The sequence below is a fragment of the Diceros bicornis genome, chromosome 6 (assembly GCF_020826845.1).
Source record: "Diceros bicornis minor isolate mBicDic1 chromosome 6, mDicBic1.mat.cur, whole genome shotgun sequence".
In the NCBI taxonomy this organism is placed as follows: Eukaryota; Metazoa; Chordata; class Mammalia; order Perissodactyla; family Rhinocerotidae; genus Diceros; species Diceros bicornis.
The window spans coordinates 26,417,278-26,440,808 of record NC_080745.1 but is presented as its reverse complement, the minus strand read 5'-3'; the positions used below and the strand labels follow the sequence as shown (position 1 = coordinate 26,440,808).

The window sequence follows — 23,531 nt, the reverse complement described above, 5'->3', positions numbered from 1 at the left end:
AAAGCCTATTACCAAGAATCTTTGTTAAGACTTTCAATTTAAAAAATATATTGTCATTGTCAGGTGGGCAGAAACAGCGGATTGCAATTGCCCGTGCTCTGCTTAAGGTAAGCCTGAAGCCACTTGGCTGGGTTTTTTTGTTATTGTTTTTAATTAGGGTCCTTGCAATTTTAATTTACTATTTTTTTCTGCCCCTTCCCTTTTTTTTTTTGGAGGGCACAGTAGGTATATGGTTGATAGTTATGGTGAAAGATGAGTTGAGAGTTCCACTGAGTGCATGTCTTGCAAATTTAACAAGTATATCTTGGATATTAGGATCCCAGTACTGTGCTAGGGTTGTCAGAGGAGAAAAGCTTAACACATGGACCTCGCATCAAGAAGCATACAGTCTTAACCAGTGAAACAGTGATTATGTCAAAGTATCAAAACAATAAGTACACTTACTTGTATAATCTGTAATCAACTGCTAAACTGAATAGTACGGATTTGACATACTGGACTCCTCAGAGGAGAGGGAAAAGCCATTTCAGCTGAAAGTCGTAGACATTGGGTTTTTTAGGAAATGATAACCTTCCCCTTTGTCATATAACTACTCTCCTCAGATTTATAGGTGATTTTTTAAAAAACAGCTTTGTTGAAGCACAACTTACATACCATAAAATTCACCAGTTTTAAATGTACTTTTCAGTGATTTTTAGTAAATTTGCAGAGTTGTTCTCAACCATTGCACAATTCAATTTTGGAACAATTCTATCACAGCTGTTAATAAAAAGATTCCTTGCAGCCATTTTCAGTCTTTCCGCATTCCCACCCCAAGCCCACCACTGATCTACTTTCAAATGTCTGTCCATATTTGCCTTTCTGCACATTTGAGGTAGATAGAATCAGACAAGTTGTGGCCTTTTCCCTCTGGCATCTTCTACTAGTGTAAGGTCTTTGCAGTTCCTCCTTGTTGAGGCCCGTGTTAGTACTTTATCCCTTTCTGTTGCTGAGTAGTAGTCCTTTGTATGGATATACCACAGTTTATCTGTTCACCAGTTGATGACCATTTGGGTTGTTTCCAGCTTGGGGCTATTGTGACTAGTACTGCTCTGAATGAATGGTGTATAAGTTTTTGTGTGGACATATGTTTCATTTCTTGTGGACGGATTCCTAGGGAAAGCTAGAATTTAATGTTATGTACATCAGCTAACTCTTATTTTTTCTCAGTTTTAAGGGATACTCCTAACTAAACTATAAGCAGGACCTTGAGAGTCTAATCTCTATCTCACTCGCTTTAGATCCCCGCCTCGCACTGTTAGTTGACTGACCAGCAGGGTAAAACTACTATAAACAATACCCAGTCCGATGATTACTGTGATAATGGTTTACAATCATCTCTAACTCTTCCATGTATGTACTTATCTCAGACACTTATGAGTTTGTGTTTTTCTCTTTCTGTAGCAGCTTTATTGTGATATAATCCTCATCCTATATAATTCACCCACTTAAAGAGTACAATTCAGTGGGTTTTAGTGTATTCATAGTTGCACATCCGTCACCATAATCAATTTTAGAACATTTTCATCACCGCAGAAAGAGACCCTATTCCCTTTAGCAGTCACGCACACACCCCTCCCTATTTCCCCATTGATCACAGCCCCACTAATCTACTCCTGTCTCTATAGATGTGCCTATTCTGGACATTTCATATGAAGTCATACAATATGTGGCATTTTGTGTCTGGCTTCTTTCACATAGCAGGATGTTTTCAAGGTTCATTCATGTTGTTTCATGTACCAGTACTTCATTTCTTTTTATTACTGAGAGTTTGTGTTTTTCTAATAAAATTATGTTTTCTTTTTAATGTTTTTCCTTCTTCAGAATCCCAAAATTCTTCTACTAGATGAAGCAACCAGGTGAGGATATCTTAATACTATGTGTAATTGTATTAAGCCAAATTCTTCCTTTACCAAAAACGTATTATTCTGTACTTCAAAGTGATACAGCTTAAAAATGCCTTTTTCCCCCTTACACTTTAAAGTGACCAAGTCTGAATTAATAATGGGAGGCAGTGGGAGGCAGTAGATAGGCTAAGTCATGAATTGAGGGTCCTAGTTTCAATCCAGATACGTTTGTGATGACTCCCTGATCACTCTAATCAGCAGCTGTGCAGAATGCTGTTCTGCTTACGTGACAGTAGTTCTATGGAAGTCAAAGGTCCCAAGCTTCTTTTTAATAGTATCTTTATAATATAAAATGTATATAGTAGACCCAAGAAGTTGCAATTTTGATCATAATAAAAAGTCACTGCTGGGGCTGGCCCCGTGGCGTAGCGGTCAAGTGCATGCTCTCTGCTGCTGGCAGCTGGGGTTCGGATCCCGGGCACGCACCAACACACTGCTTGTCAGGCCATGCTGTGGCAGCGTCCCATATAAAGTGGAGGAAGATGGGCACGGATGTTAGCTCAGGGCCAGTCTTCCTCAGCAAAAAGAAGAGGATTGGCATGGATGTTAGCTCAGGGCTGATCTTCCTCTCACACACACACACACACACACACTCTAAATAAATAAATATTAAAAAAAAAAAGTCACTGCTATTGAAGGGCCACTGTATGTATAACAGGAAATATATGAGTATACAGTATGTGTGGCACTGACATCTTTGCTTTCTCACATGGGTTTCCCTTTTAAGTGCACTGGATGCTGAAAATGAGTACCTTGTACAAGAAGCTCTAGATCGACTAATGGAAGGAAGAACAGTGTTAATTATTGCCCATCGTTTGTCTACCATTAAGAATGCTAATATGGTGGCTGTTCTTGACCAAGGAAAAATTACTGAATGTGGGAAACATGAAGAACTGCTTTCAAAACCAGATGGGATATACAGAAAATTAATGAACAAACAAAGTTTTATTTTAGCATAAAGAAGCAATTACTGGTAAACCGAATACAAAGACTTTAAAGCAAAACAGCATTGCAGGAAAAAAAAAACTTGACACAGTATGAAACCTGTAAATCATACAAGTTATTTGAAATATGCCTGTTTTTTCCAAAGTGTAAAATATTGTTTTGAGATGTACCTATTCTCAAGACCTTTTTATTCAGTTTTAATGATTGTAACTTTCTAAATGTCTATAGCACTGAAGTTATTTTCAGGTTTTGTACTTTCTTTTATCTTGGAATATTTTAATTAATATAGCATGGAACCTCATTTTTTTTTTTAACCTGCTGTAATAAATTGAAGCTGTTGTCAAATGACAACTTTTAAAAGGGAATTATAAATAAAAAGCCTAATTATTTTAGGCCAGTTTGCCAATCACTGTGTAATTCTCTTGGTAGTATTCTACCTACTTTGGGTCTGATTTTACTAGGTAATGTAATAGAAGATGAAAATCTAACTCTTTTTTTGTCCCAATAATCTCATGAGGCAAACCTGACTAATATGCATACAGAAATAGTTAATGTCACATGGCCAGAAGGGGACATTTATATTACCCATCTCCTGTGTCTTCAAAGGTGTGAGAGTTTAGGAGTGTGTTCCTCTGGGATGAGACTGTGTTTGGATGTGTGCAGTTTTCAACATTTTGGCACATGAGAGCTTGATGAGTTTTAAAAAGGGGAGAAGCCCCATCCTTTGAATAGGAAAACTTCTATTTTCATTATTCACATATTTGTTTTCTGTGAATACTTTGGAAAGTGAGGCATGAAATGCCAAGTATTATCAAGAAAGGTGGAAAAATTAATTTTATATTTAAGTTGTCTAAAGGCATGTATTTTGAAAATTATCTTTTAAAAATATAGAATTCTTAGCCAAATTTTACAGCTTTTTATTAGGTAAATACTTTTGAAATTTCATTCAATGAGGCTAAAATCCAAATAATATAACTGTAATTTTCGACCTTAAAACATCTGAAGAAAGTTTAGAATTCTTGCTATTCTACAGAATATCAAGAAACCTTAAGAACTTGTCACTCTTCTGAAAAGAGCACAATAACGCTTTTTCTTTTATTCCATAAATTCCTAAAGTAATGCTGACAACCACTGGATTTGCCATATTTCATATTAGTGCTGTTAATTTGCTGTTGCCTCAAGAAAAAGTGCTTTTTTTACATTGATGATGCCAGAACCTAAGCAGTAACTATGTTGATGTAATTAAAATGGAAGATTTCTCATGTACTAAGTATTCATTAGTTCCCTGATTATACTGGAAAAAGAAACCACTATTTCATGATAAGCATGGAATATTTCATTCTACATAGGGGAATTTTTTAATGAATAAAATGAATTCAGTGAATGAATGAACTCATTGTTCTTTAAATCGTTAACAGTACCTCTGTGACAATCATTTTAACGAGCTTTACTTGTATTCTTTATAGTTTGCTATTATGGTGTGGTTCTCAGCAGACGAAACACAATTACAAGGTTGGAATCTGGGGGAAATCTCTTTGTGCCATAGAAGCATTTACAAAATTGAATTTGATCATTATATTTTATTTTCTAATACAAGATGTTCAATTGTGTCTTTAGGTAACGTTTTATATCATGGATTAAAATTTATAGTGAACTTCAGCTGTGTCTGTCACTTCTTGTAAAACTTTTTACTATATTCAGTAGTAGAATTGGCTAGAATTTGGCTATAGAGACTCAGAAATAAAGAAAAAACTAACATTACAAATATAGAAAAGTGAGTAGTAAATACAAGTTCCATGTTTCTCCTCCTTATCTAAGATAGTTAATGCCCTCATTTGTTTACTATTTATAAACATTCTGTTTAGTTGCTTCAGTTCAGTAAATAAGTATCCCCTACCCCCACCATGGATAAGGAATTGTGCTCTTGTCTGGCACAGAATCTGCCCCCAGGGGTCTTCTAGTTTAGAAAGGAAGGTAAGGCAGACACAAATTAACTACAAGAGGATAGCTCAGTATCACAGAGGTGTTGTTGGCAACACTGTGTTTGGTACCACGTTTTTGTTTCCAGAGTGTTTGCGTATGTTACCACATTTGATACTTTGACAATCCTGTAATTTAAACAAATTCCTGTCATCCCCATCTCACAGATGAGGAAAGAAGCATGGGCAAGTTGTAAGTTAATTCAGCATTGAGGCTGTATACAAGAAGATACTAGGGAACAGGCATGGGCCAGATCATGGGGGTCCTTCAATGCCATGCTGAAAATCTGAGTTTTCATCCTACATGCATGGAGAGCCATTGAAGGATATGTATGTTCATGTAAGCAATTTAGAAAATAAACAAAAAAGATTTAAATCACCTGAAATCCTACATGTGAAGATAAAATTTCGCCTTATAAGCTTAGCATTTTGTTGTCCACTCTCCCAGGCTCATCTCTGTGTGCAAGGTCTCTGACCTTGGACCTGACTAGTTCCCAAGAAATAATCCCAAGTTAAACCATTATAGGCCAAACTCTTGTAAGTGCAGTTTTATAAAGTGGGGCTGCATTTTGGGAAATCCACTGTATTCCATAAAAATGCCAAGGCTGTTAGAAAATAGATGAAAACAAATGTAAATGTTACAAAACATTATATTAATGAAAGAAGTACATGAAAACTACACTGTAAATATTCCTTTGGGGGTTATATATCTGAGGCATCGTGGAGTTTCCTTGGCAGTCTCCATTCATTCAACTCATTCCATAAACATTTACTGAGCATCTTCTGTTTTGTCAGTTCCTGTGCTAGGTGCTGGCTGTGCCTCCCTCACGAAGCGAGTGCAGGAGTCAGCAAGCTGCACCTGCTGCCTGTTTTGGATGGCCTGCAAGCTAAGGATGGTTTTTACAGTATTAAACGGTTAAAAAAAGTTAAAAGAAAAATATTTAATAACACATGGAAGTTATATGAAATTCACATTTCAGTGTCCATAAACAGAGTTTCGTTAGAACACAGCCACACTCATTCATGAGCAACTGTAGAGCCTGCAAGCTGGAGATTCCTACCCTCTGGCCCTTGACAGAAAGAGTCTGCAGACCCCAGAACTGGTGAAAACAATATGCATCCTTCACTGCTTGAAGGGCTTTTAAACTACACTGATGGGCCGGTCCTGTGGCTTAGCGGTTAAGTGCGCCTGCTCCGCTACTGGCAGCCCGGGTTTGGATCCCGGGCACGCCCCAACGCACAGCTTCTCCGGCCATGTTGAGGCCGCATCCCACATACAGCAACTAGAAGGATGTGCAACTATGACATACAACTATCCACTGGGGCTTTGGGGAAAAAAAGGAGGAGGATTGGCAATAGATGTTAGCTCAGAGCCAGTCGTCCTCAGCAAAAAGAGGAGGATTAGCACAGATGTTAGCTCAGGGCTGATCTTCCTCACACACACACACAAAAAACTACACTGAAATTGAGTTACCTCAGAACGTTCCATTGCGATTAGATGAGAATGCCTTGAAAATGATTGGGCATGGGTAGTTTCCATGATGAGTTCTTCATTGTTCCCTTGCCTGTCCACTTTAATAATATCATAATTACTGTGTTGCTGAGAATGGAATTCTAACAGTTCTACCCCATCTGCAGGAAATAATTCTGGCTACTTTCCTGTTGTCAGTTGCAGTGATTAGTCCCACATAAATCAAAGTCTGGTCTTAATTGAAAGGGCTGTATTTTAGGAAGCTTGTACAGAAGGAGGCATCTACGAGCTGAGTATCTCACACATGTACACATGTCTATACTTGTGAGGTATTTTTCTTTTTATTTTAATAAAACAAAAATGGGCTTATATGGGACATACTATTTGTTAACCAACCTGCTTTTTTTATTTGATAGAGTATTTTCCTATACCTTTAAGTATTCATTAGACACATCCACATGTATTCTTTTTAATCATATAACATTCTATAATGTTAATATACTATAAATCTATCATTGGACATATATCTTGCTTTCCATATTCTTTGCTATTATAAACAATACTACCTATATATCTTTATGATTTCTTTGATTTTTTTCAGATAACTTCTGAAAGTGAAATTGCCAAGTTAAAGAGCATATACAAATTATAAAACTTTTTAACAGACTGTCCTCTTAAAAGACTGTACTAATTTGTAATCCCACCAGAAGTGTATACAATAATGCCTATTTCCCCACAGCCTTTTCAACGTGAGCTATTTTCATTTTTTAAAACATTCCTGCTAATTCAACAGGCAAACAATGCTGACGGGTGGTTTAATTTGAATTTCTTTAATTGCTAGTGAAGTTGAAGATCTTTTCATGTATTTTTGGTCATTTCTAGTCTTTGATTTAGTGCTAGTTCATGCCCTTCATACATTTCCATTTTTTCTACTGGGGTAGCTTGCTTTCTCTTACTGATTTTCTTTGAAGAGTACTATTTCATTAGAAATATTTTTTTCTTCAGCTTGTTTGCCTTTCTGCTGTGGTTGTGTTTTCTGACATCCACAAATGTAGTCATATCTATATTATCTAATTCTCACAACAAGTGGGTACTAGTAGTAATTTAACAGAGGCTCAAAAAGGTGATTTGAAGCAAGTCCCATTTAATTCCAGAATCTATACACTCAATTAATATGCCAGTGGTTATGGCAATGTCCCCAGACAGCAGCGTCAGCAACACCTGGGAAATGCAAATGTTAGAAATGCAAATTCTCAAGCCTCAGCCCAGACCAACCAAGTCAGACACTCTGAGGATGGGGCTCCGCAATCTGGCTTACCCCAACCCCTCCAGGTGTTGCTGATGCATGCTTAAGTTTGAGAGCCCCTGCACTACACTATCCTGTCTTCTAGATTTCTAGTGTAAGTATCTACACTTACACTAAAATAAGGTAAAAAGATAAATAAGGACATGGCAGGCACTAGGAAAAGGTAGCACTCTGGGGAGTGGTAAAGAAGCACTCATGCTGCCCCAAGGTGTATGTCCTGAATATCTTCTGTTCCACTCACCAACTTCTCCACTGTATACTCCAGGAGGCCGCCCTCCATGGACTGTGCTAGTGTCCTCCTCCCTCACACTCTGGCCTCCAGAGGTGGCTGGAGGCCAAGAGAAGAGTGAGGTCATGATACTTACATCCCCAGTCTCCTTCCTCCTGGGATGCCATGGGTTGGCTGCATCTCCCAACCCAAGGCCATGGCTCTGGCAGGTGGCCTTTTTTCTCAGGTTCTGGTGACACCTTCCTTGGCTCATTTGTTGTTAGGAGCCTCAGGGCTCTACACTACCCCTAATATTCCTGTATTAAACTCTCTTTACTCAGCTTGAGGGTGCTGTTTCCTCTAGGATCTTGTTTTATAGAGCCTACAAGGCCCTTCGTGGCCCCTCTTTCCCCAATTTCCTCTACTGTTAGTCATTTGAGGTTGGTTTGCTTGTTTAAAGTCCCTGGAATGCACCAAGATCTTGGCTGCTTCAGGACCTTTGCCTGAGGATCCTCTGCTTAAAATACTCTTCCTCCTATTCTTTGCCTGGATGACTGCTGCTCGTGCTTCATGTTTCAGTTTAAATGTCCTTTTCTCCCAGAGGCCTTCGTAGATTTTCCTCCAAAATTAAGCACCCCCAGTTAGTCTCTATCATATACCCTGCTCTTTTCTTTCACACTGCACATCTCAATTTGTGGTTATATACTTATTTGTGTTCATTTGTTCAGTATCTGTCTTTCTCATTGGTCTGTGATCTCCATGAGGGTAGGGCCCATGTCTACTTCAAGAGGGAAGATGGCCAACTCATGTCCAAAAGAACAATCTCAAGGGGGCAGAAGAGCTTATAGCAGTTATATAGGCTGGTGGGTTACAGTGGGGGGTGGGGGTGGGGTAGGAATGTTGAGCCTCTGGTGTTACAGACTGGGAGTCGCCACACCAGATCTTTCAGTTTTCATTGATGATGGCTATCAGCATAGACTCCCTGTTCGGGGGTCATCACATTCCTAAGGAACTCAAAAGAACAAAGTTATCATCTTATCGCAGCTGGGAGGTACATGCATAATCAGGGGTCATAAAATCTACAGAGCAGTTAGATCTCCTGGAGGGTGCAGATCCAGCTGGGTTAGTTAGTCAGAGGTCATTCAAAGTTACAATAGGGTTTCTTTTCTACAATATGGCTTCCCTCATGTCAACCTTGTCTTGAGCTGGTATCAGCAGGTACTCGATAAATCCATAATGAATGAATGACTCATAGTGCTATCTACTCACCATTCTTCAATAGTCATTCCAGCTCCTGCAAACAGCAGCTTTTATAACTGCATGGTGGGCAAACCACTAGCCAGTCCAACAAAGCCCAAGAACAAATCTATCCCACCAATACCCTCTCAGCCATGACTACGCTCCATTTCTCATCTTACCCCTCCCCCTCCTCCACCAAGTAAGAATGAAACAAGGAGGAAATGCGCTACGTTGTAAGAGCTATAAGACTCAAAGACAAGCTGCAAAGTTGGCTTATAAACCTGGGTGGGAGAAGGAGAAAAGCAGCTTGTCTGTAGAACCGTGGTGAGATGACTGCCCTGATGCTATTCATGTGCACAAATGGCTTCCCCGGGGAAATGTCAACAACTGACACCCACATTGTGGTCTCCCACATATGGATATGCCAGTGTTTACTTAGCCATCCCCTTATTTCAAAAAACATTTAATGGAAGGCTAATGTACCTGTTATGGTGTGCACAAAGGTAACAGCCACTGTGCCTGCTGTTAAGACATTTAAAAGGAGCTATGTGAGAAACGGTTATGAAACAACTATTATGCAGAGTAAAAATATTATAAATAGCTCACACACCGGAGCACAGGGGACAAAGGATAAGGGATACATAATTTTGTGGAAGGCTTCACTTAGAAGGCAGCACTGAAGTAAGACTTGATGCATGAGGTAGAAGCTTGTTAGGCAACAGGGGAGAGAGGGTGTTCCAGGAGAAAGAAACACGTGGAAAGGCATTGGAGGAGGTTACGAGTTTTTTTATTCTTGGAATGTGGAGTGCAAGTGGGAAGTGGTGGAAGTAGAGTAAGGACAGAAAAGCCAGTCAGAGTTAAGTCGCAAAGGACCTTGCAAAGGAGCTTAGTAAATTACCTATGGACAATGGTCAGCCACGAGAGCATTTAGGAGCCCAAGAGCAGCTTTGGGTTTGCCTTAGTTCATTCTGTTGGCAGTGTGGAGGACTGCGTAAAGTGACTAGACAGAGGCAAGGAGACCCAAAAAAGAGACTAAACACTAAAAAAGAGGGAAAAGTTGAGTACCTGAACCAGGGCAGAGGCAGTGCCAATGTGAGCTCTACTGGAGGTTCCCCAGGAGCTACAACGTCCCAGGGTGCTGCAGTGGAGGTAAGTGTGAGCAATGACTAGGATAGAACTCTTCTTTTTGCCTTGGGCAATTGGCCAGTTTTACCAAATGGGACAGAGGTGGTAGTAGGATAGGAATCCTAAAGGGAAACATGAATTCAGCTTGTGTGTGCGTGTGTGTGAGGAAGATTAGCCTTGAGTAACACCTCCGCCAATCTTCCTCTATTTTGTATGTGGGATGTCTCCACAGCATGGCTGATGAGTGGCATAAGTCCGTCACCAGGATCCAAACCCGCGAACCTGGCCGCCAAGGCTGAGCGCATGGAATTTTAACCGCTCCGCGACGGGGTCGCTCCGAATTCAGCTTTTAACAGGTGCATTGCGAGGAGTCTGCAGGACACCCGGGTGAAGGTGTCCACGAGGAACTGTTAGGAGCCTGCGGGTTTGGAGCGACATCTGGGTTAGAGATGTGGACTTGCGGTCACTAGCGTGGATGAGACCGCAGAGTTGAACGGAAAAAATGACAAATCTAGAGAACAAATATAACATTGACTGTGAAACCAGTGTCAGCTTCACAGTTTTTCTCCCTTCTTAGATTGGACCAAGGAACGAACACTTTTCATTTCCCAGACGCTCAGGAGAGACCAGCGCGCAGAGACGCTTCGCGTTTAAGCTGTCAGAGGGCCAGCCCCACCCACTGGCGTCGGGAAGGGCGCCTAGCCCTCCAGTTCTACTTCCACGGAGCTCCGGACTCCGCTGCTCCGGGCCGGAAGCCCGGACACCTGCCTCACACTCTCCGGGGACGACCCCTTCGACCACGCCACGACCCCTTCGACCAGGCCCCGCGTCTCGGCGCTGAGCTTTTACGCCATCATCGTGCGCCCTCCCACCCTAACCCCGCCCCGCCCCGACCACGCCCCGCGGCTCGACGCTGCGCTTTGACGTCTTCACCGCGCGCCCTCCCGCCCCTGGGTGTTCAAGCTGGGCGCGCGGGCAGCGCTTCGGCCCAGCGGCTGGAATCCGCGCGCTCCCTATCGCCTCTCCTTCCATCATGTTCCCGGCCGTCTCCTCTCCGCGGACCCCGGGGCCCGGGGCCCGAAGAGGCCCGCTGGGCGGAGTCGGGCCGGGCTCCACGCCCCGGGCTACAGGCAGGAAGGGTCTGGCCTTGGGATCTGCAGTCAGCTCCCCGGTGCTCTTCTCGCCGGTCGGCCGGCGGAGCTCGCTGAGCTCTCGGTAAGTGATCGTCCCCGGTTGGGTCTGGCGACTGACAGGCTCACGGGCCTCGGTGGGCCTGATGGGGTAGTGTCTCCGGAAGCCTCCGGGACCTGGGGCGGCGGGGGGGAATGCCCAAGTATTGGAAAATAGACCTTCGCCACGCTTGCGAGTCATTTTAGCCTCACTTTGACTAATTCATCAGTTGAGTCTTCGCTTTGCACTTTTCATGGAATTACCTTTATGTAGAGGTGAAGAACTGGATTTGAATCAGTAGTTACCTGCCTCCTTCTTACTACCCCTGTGATCTGGTGTAAGTCACTCATGATGCTCTTCATCTGTGAAATGGCGAAAGTATCTGACCTGAGCCTGCTTGACTAAGGCCAAAAGAGTCAATATGAAATGCCACTACGCAGATGTAAAGTGATGGTGAGAATAAGGTGATGGTGGGAATGAGGACCTCCGGCCCTGAAAATCGTTGTCTATATGTCTGACATACTAACTGCCATTCATATCTGCTGATTGGTAATTCTATAGGGCTTTTAGCTACGGAAGTTAACTTTGTAGCTAAATTAATAGGGAAAAGGCTTTCCATAAACAGTGAGGTAAGAATAGTTTTGTTACCAAACAAAAGCGTGGCTCACCAGCCCACATCACCTGTAGAATCATGCTCCACACCCTCCCTTTCATAATTAATCTAGAACTGTAGAAGGTAATCGTTTCAGAGTAGTTTCCTCTGAATTCATCTATCAAAAATGAATTTCCTCCCGCGGAAAAATGGTGATATTGGATCTTGAATTTACAGTTAAAATTTATAAAATTTTGGAATTGTTTAAAGGAGAAATGATTTTTAAAGAATACACTGTATCCTTGACTTTTGCATTTTGAAAAGTGCTCTTCAAAGTGTTGATTTTGTCGATATCTTTTGCTCTTTTGAGAAAAGACAGAATAAAGGTCATACTTTATTTAATGTGTTTTTTTAAGTCTCTTTTTACCTTCTGGTGATCATTTATTCTTATAATAGGACATAAAGCTCTCCACCACTCTATGTGCATCTCATCATTTAATCTTCATGATAAGAGAGAGAATAACTTTTATACTGGTAACTTTACATTGCTTGTCTGAATGTTAAGATGAAGGGAAGAAGGAAATAAAATTTCTACTGCTTTATCTGCTATTAAAGACCAGGTAACAGCAGATGTTCATGACTCTGTTTAATTTCTGGCTTAATTGCACAGATCTGGTAGATTCTTATAATTGTAGAGCTGATGAGAGCTTAAAAATAACCTAACCCGGGGCCAGCCTGTGGCTTAGTGGTTAAGTGCGCGCGCTCCGCTACTGGCGACCCGGGTTCGGATCCCAGGCACGCACCTACGCACCGCTTCTCCGGCCATTCTGAGGCCGCGTCCCACATACAGCAACTAGAAGGATGTGCAACTATGACATACAACTATCCACTGGGGCTTTGGGGAAAAAAAGGAGGAGGATTGGCAATAGATGTTAGCTCAGAGCCGGTCTTCCTCAGCAAAAAGAGGAGGATTAGCATGGATGTTAGCTCAGGGCTGATCTTCCTCATAAAAAAAATAAATAAATAAAAACATAACCTAACCCAATGTTTGTAAAACATTTTTGACCACAGTGTATGATGAACTTTATTTTATATTGTATTTTGTTTTTCAAAAATGTTGATCGAGACCCTTAAAATGACCTGCAGTTTGAAAAACACTGATCTAGTCCAACCTTCGTATTTCAAAGCTAAGGAAGCAGGATTATAAAGAGTTTAAGTTAACAGCATGCATCTCTAAACTACAGCATAAGAGTCGGAGGCCAAGTTTTCCTAAATCCTGTTAGTCTTTTTTTTAATGAAAAGTACAGTTAATTACACAGTATACAGGAGCCAGAGTTTTTTTCACTGTTACAACTCATCTTTCTTCTTATCAAAGATAGTCTCTTTATTGTGAAAATATATGTATAAAAATTAGAATAATGGAAAATTTTAACTTATGGGTGAAGTAATACGGTCTCTTTTCTTTAGAGGAACACCTACACGAATATTCCCACACCACTCTGTAACCGAGTGTGTAAACTATGATGTAAAAACGTTTGGATCTTCACTTCCTGTTAAAATCATGGAAGCCCTAACATTGGCTGAAGGTGGGTGTCATATTTCATTTGCTTCTATTAGCAATTCAAAATAAAGCCTAGGTCTAGCATGGAGATTGAATTTTGTGCTTTCTCTGGCATATCTTCACCTAAATGGGGAGAAAGGTAACCTATTTGGTTTTTCACTGTAATTGAGAAATTTAATAAATTTGAGAAGCAGAAGGAGTTCATTCTAGCACAAATTAAATCTTTAGTGGTTGTTAAGTACTGCTTATGCAAAACTCAGTCCAATTTAAAAAGTTAATTGAGTATATGAAATTTAGCTTTTAAAAAAACCCAAAAAACTAGTGCCTCACGTTATTGGGTTTAATAATGCAGTAAAATCAAGTCTTAGCTCCATTTCTGGATCCTGTGTAGTATCCCAGAGACTGTATGCACAAATTCATGATGTTATCAATGTGGTGTACCTTTAGAAGATTCTGTTGGCAGAGAATTAGAGTGGAAATTTGGAAGATGTAGTCAACACAAGCTTCAGAAAAGCGACATTAAGGATGAGGAGTTGGGTGACTGTGACAGCAAAGTTCAGAGCATCCTCGTGATCTGCCTAAATCATTTTTATTAAGGATTCAATTCTAGATCTTTGTGATTTTCTGGAACTGTGTTTTTAAATTACAGGTAGTAACTGAAACCAGTTTAGTGGTTCATAACCAGCATTGAAAAAAAAATGAAATAGAATGCAAAATATCAGAGTCTATCTCATATCATAATGTTAAGTAACTTTTGTTTGCTTTATTTAAATTGTGTGTGAATGCATCATGATCTAAAATGTATTTCATGCTGTGAATGACAGTCAAAAAAGTTTACAGTACTCCATTCTAGAAAAAGGCATATTTCTCATCAGCTTGAACTTGCACATCTTGCCCGTTAAGTCCTTGGGAGCTTCAAGTACAGTTGTTTTCAGACAACTAAACTTCTGCTAACCTCTGTCATGTATTGTTTCTGTTTTAAATATACATAATATATTTTTCTTTTCCCCTCTAAAAATATATATAGTATGTATTGTATTTTCCCTCTAAAAATTTCAGCTTAAATTGCATTTAAACCTTTTAACATACTCCTGGTTCATGCCATCAGACTATGTTAATAACAAATATTACACAGCCTCAGAGGAGAGAGTCCCTAGAAATCAGGATGTGTAAACTGAAGAGGTGTGTAAACTTGAAGAACTCTTCCCCACATGGAAACCTACCAAGTACTGTGTGTTAAGTCAGGGTCCTCAGGGGCTCACCACTAAAGGATTTGGAGCTGCTGTAGTGCTTTCAGGAAAAGAAAATACTGAGCAGATGTTTCACTTCAGCGAAAAGGCCACACTTAGCCTAGGCATGATTTGATATGTTAGCTTGTACATTACTGATGCCTTTTATTTTGCCCTTCTACCTTGCCTTTAAGCAAAGAGCAAAGCTCAAATTAATTAAATTTAGAAGACCATTAACATGTTTACAGAGGTTTACCACCAATGCTTATAACAGCAATATACTAATTTAGTTTTGTCGCTTAATATGGAATGTAACCCTTTATGTCTCCATAGAATGAAATAATTTATCATACTTTCAAAGAGCTCTTATTTGAAAATGATGTTCTTTTGAAGGAACATGATTTTTCTTTGAAATGTTTTATATATTTAATGAGAGGATTTATTATTTGTGTTGCATTATCAAAATAAAATTATGAGTGTCAGTAAATATTATAGAAAGTAAGATATCTTTTTATAACAAAAATTTAGAAATATTAAACTTTGGCCTGAAATATACTTATTGCCTTTAGATATATTTATAAAAGTGTTTATCAAAGTTAAATAGATCTCTTGTTTTGGATATTAATAACTCTTGAGTTATTGAAGAGTATTTTTTGTTGTGTATTAATTTTTTTTGTGTGTGGTGATTACTTTTTTTGGTGAAGAATATGTCAATAAAGATTTTGGTATGAGGAAATTTTAAGTTTTTCTTATTCATTCTTTAAGAATAATTACACACCTCATTTTCTTTAGTTGATGATCAGCTGACTGTTCACATAGATGAAGGTGGATGGGCTTGTCTGGTCTGCAAAGAGAAACTCATTATTTGGAAGATTGCTCTGTCACCTATTACTAAGGTAATGGCTCTTCAGAGACCTGGAAGGAGATAGATGAGAGGATTACCAGTTGGCTCTTAATTTTTACCCTAAACTTTTAGAGCTGTTGGAGAACAGTAATCTGAATCTACTGGGGATTTGGAATCTATTGGGGATTTGCATTTTCGTAGTGATGTGAAATACTGAGCATGCATATGTACTTGTGTATTGGAAAAAAGTTTCACCCCTTTAATAATCTTAAACAAGATCCATGTTATTTACATTTAATAAAATTAGAGACATTGAAATTTTTAATGAATGTCATGCTAATCAGTCTGCCTAATGAATTTAAGACTAAATGCCATCCACATAAGCTGATGAACTGAGTTTATGTCTAAGAAGATAGGACTGTGTTTCACTGAATCTACTGAATGATGCTTAATAAAATAGGAAAAAATAATACCAATTTTTACAATTGCTAGTTTAACTTTCAGTTATCAGTATCTCACACAGGGGTTATCATTTGTATTTTAGTAACTTAGCAACCTCTTTTTCTATCTGTTCCAGATCAGGCACACTGTCTTATACCACTCACTACTCACTGGGCTCTTATTCCTTTGGTACCTGGGACTTCTGCTTACCTAAACTCTTCATGTCTGCTAGCTTCTGTACTGCTGCTGCATAGAATATAGTACTTATAGTTAGGAGCATAGGTGAGGGAGAAGTCCTGTGGGCATCATGAGTTAGCAGAGGGAAACTGATATTCGGCTGAGTCTAAGAAATATTTTCTAGGCAACTTGGTATAATTACTCTGTAGTCATGCTGATTTTAAATGTCAAATAAAAAGTTAAGACCAGACTGGGAAAATTCTTTAGGAAGCCTACACACTTATCTTAACCAACAGACTTTTTAGTCCAGGAAGAGATTGGACTAGTTGTTATTCAGGATCTAGTCTAGCTCTTAAGTTTTCCTGATTCTATATCTCTTAGAATATTTTGTTTTAAAATTACTGAAAGCCATGATGAAAGCATCATCAAAAAGATATGAGAAGGAAGAATATTTGAAGAATGGTATTTCCAGCAATGAATCAGAATCTAAAATATGCAGAGAAAGGAAATAGTGAAGTTAGATGTATATTCAAAAAATTGGATTTGATGCGAAAGATTTTTTGTTTGGGTTTGTTCTGTAGCTATCTGTTTGCAAAGAACTTCAGCTGCCACCTAGTGATTTCCACTGGAGTGCTGACTTGGTGGCTCTCTCTTACTCTGCTACCTCAGGTGAAGCACCTTCTATTCAGGTAGGTGACTTAAATGCTTATTTAGATACATATTTTTTTAAATAACGGAGTTCTAAAGTTGGAGGAATCATCAGCCCGATTCTGAGGTATAACTATAAGGCTACAGGAATCAAGACACTGTAGTATTGCAAATAGGTGGACACATAGGGCAATGGAACTGGGTACAGAGCACATATAGAGACACATGTGAAGGTCAAGACCTTTCGATCTTTGACAGAGGTGCAAAAGGAATTTTGTGGTGTCAGGATAGTCATTTCAGTAAATGGTTGGAATCGTTGGTCATCCTTATGCAAAAAAAAAATGAATTTCCCCATAAACCTCATACGTTATACAAAGATTAACTTGAAGTTTATAAAACTATAAAGCTTTTAGAAGAACACAGGAGAAAGTCATCGTGACCTGGGGTTAGGCAAAGAGTTCTTGGAAATCACCGAAAGCATGATGCAAAAAAGAAAAAGATAGACGGGGGCTGGCACAGTGGTGTAGCGGTTAAGTACATGCGCTCCACTTTGGCAGCCTGGGGTTCGCAGGTTTGGATCCCGGGCACACACCAACGCACCGCTTGTTAAGCCATGCTCTGGCTGTGTCCCATATGAAGTAGAGGACGATGGGCACAGATATTAGCCCAGGGCCAATCTTCCTCAGCAAAAAGAGGAAGATTGGCATCAGATGTTAGCTCAGGGCTAATCTTCCTCAAAAAAAAAAAATGATGTCAAAATTAAAACCTTAGCTTTGCCAAAGACACTGACTAGAAAATGAAGAGACAAGCTACAGACTGGGAGAAAATATTTATAAATCATATATCCAACGAAGGACTTGTATCCAGAAGGTAAAAGGACCTCTCGAAGCTTAATAAGAAAACAAACAACCCAATTCAAAAATAAGGCATAGGACTTGAACAGACACTTTACCAAGGAGTATATAAGGATGTCGAATAAACACATGAAGAGATGTTCACATCATTAGCCATTAGGGAAATGCAAATTAAAACAATAGTGAGATACTGTTACACGCCTATTAACAATGGCTAAAATAAGAAGTGCTGACACTACTAAGTACTGGCAAGGTTGTGGAGCAACTGGAACTCGTGCATGGCTGATGGGAATGCAAAATAGTACAGCCACTTGATTTTCACTTTCTTATAAAGTTAAAATATACTTACCATATGACCCAACTATTTCATTCCTGGCTATTTACCTTAGAGAAATTAAAACTTCTGTTCACACAAAAAATAGTACATAAATGTCATTGCAGCTTTATTTGTGGTAGCCAACAGTAGAAACAACCCAAATGTCCTTTAGCAAGTGATTGAATAAACAAACTGATTCATCCATAGAATGGAATACTACTCAGCAATAAAAAGGAATGGACTACTGATACATGCAACAACCTGGATGAATCTCCAAGACATTATGCTAAGTGAGATAAGCCAGTGTCAAAAGGTTACATTCCATATGATTTCATTTGACATTCTTAGAAAGACAAAACTATAATGATGGAAGTAGTGGTTGCCAGGGGTTAGGATGGGGGAAGGGTATGACTGTAAAGGGATAGCATTAGGGAGTTTTGGGGGCTGATGGAACTGTTTTGTATCCTTATTGTGATAGTTACATGAATCTATACATGTGTTAAAATTCATAGAATTGTACCACAAAAGGAAAGTCAGTTTTACTGTATGATAATTTTTAAAATATAAAAAGAAGGCATTTTTATTTCTGATTTTTACTGAATAGTAAATTGCCCTGGTTTCCTTATATCGATGTCATTAGACTCCTAGTTTTTGGGTCCTTCTTTTATTGTGTATTGTGCTGAGTGTTATGATCTTATTTTGAGGCTGTTGCTGTCATGGTTGCCACCAGAGAAGGATCCATCCGCTATTGGCCAAGCCTTGCTGGTGAAGACACCTACACAGAGACTGTTGTAGATTTGGGAGGCGATAAGACTTACAGTTTTCTAACAGCCGTGCAGGTATACAATGGATATTCTTTTATATTTATTGGAAAGCTGTGATGTGGCTTGGAAGTGGGATTTGAATGACTAAAAATGTGGGGTTTTGAACAGATCATACAGTTCAGGGAGGGATCAAAAAGGAACAAGAGAAGAATGTAAGGATCTTGGATTTGAACAGTTAGACAAAGGGAAGCCCTTCTCATAGGACTCTAAAATATCAATATTGGATAGTAACCAGTGTTTCAGAAATATTTTACGAGAGTCACTTAAAAACTCTTAGATGTTATGAAGAATGCTTTGCTAATGTATAATCTGCAGGTTTACCAAAGAAGTAAAATCTGATACTTGATTTGTTGAACTTGCAATATGGTGAACCTGTAATTTAAAAATCAGAATAAAAAAACAAAACCTGAATAAAAGTTTTTCTATGTAGAATTAATACTATTAAGTGAATGGATTCGTAAGTAAATTTATTTTAATAAAAAACACTGTTCCATTTTTTATTCTTTTAGGTTTGTTTTAAGGTACAGATGATTTTTCTCTGTATCAAAAGCATTTTGTGTTACTTTTCTTTATCTTAGTGTTCGATGCTTAACTGACCTAATCTCTCACAATATTTGTTCACAGGGAGGAAGTTTTATTTTGTCCTCATCGGGAAACCAGCTGATTCGGCTGATACCTGAAAGCTTAGGAAAGATTCATCAGCATATCCTGCCTCAAGGGCAAGGCGTGCTTTCAGGAATTGGTCGGAAGGTTTCTTCTCTTTTGGGAATTTTGTCTCCTAGTAGTGATCTCATAGTAAGTTGTTAAAATCACTTTGTTTTACAAGCTTTGTTCCTTAGTGAAGTCAATAAGTTGGAAGTTTCCTGTGAAGTTGGTATTGCCTCTGTAGGAACAGTAGTGTGCATGAAATAAAACCTTTGATCTTTTCAGTGAAGCATTTTTATGATGCTGATCAAATGAGTTCATGCTAACCCTCTCACATACCCTGTAACATTAATATTCTTAAATCACATAGATTATCCTCATAAGTACATTCCTTGAGTACTCATAAGTACTCACTTTTGTTTCTTTTCTAGTTATAATCTACATTCCAATTTAACGGGACTACTTCTCTGAAGACCCTATAACTTTCCCTCCTCCCAATTCTGCTCTTCCTGGCCCTTAGGCCTTTATACTTCTGCCTGTGGAAATCCTACCTTGCTTTCAAGGTCTATTTCAAGATCACTCCTTCCTTTGAATCCTGAATGAAGAATTCTGCTAGAATTATTAATCAAATAGTCATAAAATATATGAAATTTGAATTTTTTTTTTGAGGAAGATTGGCCCTTGGCTAACATCTGTTGCCAATCTTCCTCTTTTTCTTTTTTCTCCCCAAACTGCCAGTACACAGTTGTGTGTGATAGTTGTAGAGTTGTAGCTCTTCTATGTGGGACGCTGCCTAAGCATGGCCTGATGAGCAGTGAGTAGGTCTGCGCCCAATACCAGAACCAGCGAACCCCGGGTCGCCGAAGCAGAACGTGCGAACCCAACCGCTTTGCCACTGGGACAATCCCTGAAATTGGAATTTCATAGAAAAATATTTCATTAAGATAGGAACTTAATAATCTATAAACTTGACTTTTTTCTTCTCTCCATACAGCTTTCAGGTGTCCTTTGGGATAGAGAGAGATCAAGCTTTTATAGCCTGACAAGTTCAAACATCGGTAAATGGGAATTAGATGATTCTTCAGAAAAACAAGCACATTGTTGGGATATAAATAGAGCACTGAAGGAAAACATTACTGACGCTATTTGGGTAAGGAACAATGATACTCATCTCTAATTTACGTTTATGTTTATATGAGAATGCTACTTCCTTTAGTTTTATTTATTAGAACACATTTCGGTGTAATATGCAAGCGCAGTTTTTAGCCATCAGATAAGCAGAAAAGGGGTGCTCAATCTCTAGAAGTATTGGAACTTGCTGATTTGCTTAATAATTTTTAAAATGTATACATTATTCATTCAATAACTGAGCTGCTGTGGATGAGGCACTTTAGTAGGTTCCGGGGATACAAAGGTGAAAAGAAATGATTCTTATATTCAGGGAGCTTCCATTATTGTTATTTTCACGTAGGGATCTGAAAGTAACTATGAAGCTATTAAAGAAGGAGTCAACATTCGGTATTTGGATTTGAAGCAAAACTGGTAAGCAATTAATTTATTGTAAAGAATCTAGTTAGTTGTCTGGAAAAATAAATTGATGTTTATTATAAAATGATGAGCAGTCTTGCTATCTGTTTTTCTAATGCTGATCTTATCATACTATTACACCTTACTAAGTGGTTTGTGTTCTTTATCTAGAGATGCTAGTTCATTTGAGAACTATAGGCAGTTCTCAACTTTCCGCTGTATGTCCTTGCAGTAGTTGTCTGCTAGTTAGAGACGCATCTTTTCTGCTATCACAGGTGGACCTTCTCTTTCTTCACTGCTAAGAGATGCCTTCCCTGCTGCTGTGGGTGCTCCATGTTGTCATCCTTCTCCTCTCAGTGGAGATACCGGGCGCAGTTCTCCAGCCCTTTGTTTGTTGCTGAAGGAGCTTTAGTAAACCTCTATTTGTGGCATTCTTGGGTAAAGGAAGGGTGAGGGGAGGTTTTGGCAGTACAGGTTAGAACTCAATCATGGTTTGTACTCAGAGTGAATTTCCTCTTAGAAACAATGCTCTAAGTGGCGCTTCAGATTCCAGGTTAGTCTGATAAAGCTACTTTACCCCATATTATTATTTAGCTTTAACACCAAAGGTCATATGGAACTTGAAAACCATTTGTAACATGGCTTCTATGAGAAAGTTCATAATGAGTGCAAATATATGACTTATAGTCCTTCAAACACAATTTACCAGAAGTTAATGACTATTTGTATGTGTTTTAGAGTAATTTAGTTTAGTAGAACAAATTCTACTTGTTTCTTGGAAGGATGTTGAGTTTTGCTGTGTAATTTTTCTTTCTTGGGCTATTGAGACTAGCAGTAGGATCCTTCTTTACAGTTCCTGAAAAACCTTGTATAAACTATCAGAGGTAAAAATAATAGTATATATTTAATTTCCATGAACAGTTTAATTAAATACAGTTTACCTGTTTTAATTTATCTTTACTAGACTTTCAGAAATTTAGGATTGCTGCTAGGACACAGCCCATTGTGGGCATGTGATGGGGACATTTTTTCACATACAGTTTTCAGAATGGAGACATGGGTTGAGAACGGAGAAGAGAAACATGCTTATGAATTGCTCTACTGGGTCAGACCCAGGGTTCCTCTCCCCAGTATTGTCACGCTAACAAGATTCTTGTGAGACACAGCTCTCATTCTCCTTCTTGACCCTCCTCCCCACCTTTTGTCCAAATTATCCAGTTATCACTCTCTTATATCCTCAAGGTCTGGTGACTCATACAGAGTGTTCCATGTTTGGATGGGTTTCTTCTGTTTAAGAATAGTGTTTGTCTTCCTGCTGCTCATTGATACTCATTGATTCGTTGCTCATTTTGGCCAGAGCTGCAGCCTAGGCTTATATTTTCAGTGAACAGGCTTAAAAGTTCTTTTATAGATTTTTACTGACACAAAGCTCAGATAGCTTCATTTTAGATGTAAGGTTTGGATTTTTTTAAATCTTAAATGATTACCTTGTATATACTCACATAAAAATTTGTCAGATTTTTACTGATTTGCAAAATTGTGGTTGTCTTCCTATCATCTTTACTACCTAAAATAGCTTCATGTTTTTTCAGACATGAAGATTTTTTTATAGAGATGTCAGATAAAACTGATCCTAGGACTACTCTCTAAGGGATCTTATTTATTCGATGTGTCTCCATGACTCAGTAGGCACCCCTTGTTGCACAGTGATACATTCTTTAGAGTAACATCAGTATAGAGCCTTGCTATAGATATAACCAACTATACGTCCCTACTTGGTATGGAGGTGAGGCTCTCAAGACTGCATTTTCTGAGACCTCGCTCAGTTCCTTCTCATGTGCAGTGTTCTTATACATCATCTATTAGCTCTTTAGGTCACTGCTAGTCACAAGTTTGGGCCATTATCCTTGGATTCCTTTTAAGAGTCCAAGTGAAAGCGATAAGGCTGGGGAGCTGGGGGAAGTGAATAGTGGAGAAGGAAGATGAGAGCCATATTAGGATTGCTTGATTTGAAGTGGCGTGTAATTTAGTCACTAGCTCAGTTTCTTATTTTTAGCTGTCAGTAGAGGGTGCTTGCCTTCCTGTTAATGTTTCTGAGACTTGAATATAAGTTGCTAATAATGCTACTAAATGTTTTGGAAGGGTTGAGATTAGAGACTATTTAATTCTGTGTGGGGGGCAACAACTTTCATAAACTTAAGAGGAGCACATAGCTTTAAGATGGAAAAAGGTTTGTTTTCACATATACGGCAGCTTGAAATTTCTGTAACTCATTGTTAAAATTAAAAACAAAATGTTTTGCCCCTGGACAAAAGTAAGCTTTAAAGAACAGATTAGGTTGGGGTTGATACTCTTTTCTGTGAAGGGCCCAAAACTAACTATTTTAGGCTTTGGGGGCCGTGTGGTCTTCATTGCAACTACTCTACTCCACCTATGGTAGCATGAAAGCACCCATAGGTAATACACACGCAAGTGGGCGTGGCT

General features: G+C 39.0%; 2 protein-coding genes across 2 annotated transcripts in view; both read left to right on the top strand.

Moving 5' to 3' along the window:
* The window catches only part of ABCB10 (ATP binding cassette subfamily B member 10), a 35,573-nt gene extending 31,023 nt beyond the window's left edge, over window positions 1-4,550 (top strand). Inside the window, exons 11-13 of the mRNA XM_058543073.1 lie at window positions 64-107; window positions 1,864-1,898; window positions 2,674-4,550. Coding sequence (XP_058399056.1) covers window positions 64-107; window positions 1,864-1,898; window positions 2,674-2,905 — 311 coding nt within the window. The 3' untranslated portion in view covers window positions 2,906-4,550. The remainder of the gene's footprint in view (window positions 1-63; window positions 108-1,863; window positions 1,899-2,673) is intronic.
* Window positions 4,551-11,177: 6,627 nt separating this feature from the next.
* Window positions 11,178-23,531, top strand: part of NUP133 (nucleoporin 133) — a 53,052-nt gene continuing 40,698 nt past the window's right edge. The window contains exons 1-8 of the mRNA XM_058543071.1: window positions 11,178-11,434; window positions 13,449-13,567; window positions 15,564-15,667; window positions 16,815-16,922; window positions 18,756-18,890; window positions 19,500-19,670; window positions 20,515-20,670; window positions 20,992-21,062. Of these exons, the coding sequence (XP_058399054.1) occupies window positions 11,253-11,434; window positions 13,449-13,567; window positions 15,564-15,667; window positions 16,815-16,922; window positions 18,756-18,890; window positions 19,500-19,670; window positions 20,515-20,670; window positions 20,992-21,062 (1,046 nt within the window). The 5' untranslated portion in view covers window positions 11,178-11,252. The remainder of the gene's footprint in view (window positions 11,435-13,448; window positions 13,568-15,563; window positions 15,668-16,814; window positions 16,923-18,755; window positions 18,891-19,499; window positions 19,671-20,514; window positions 20,671-20,991; window positions 21,063-23,531) is intronic.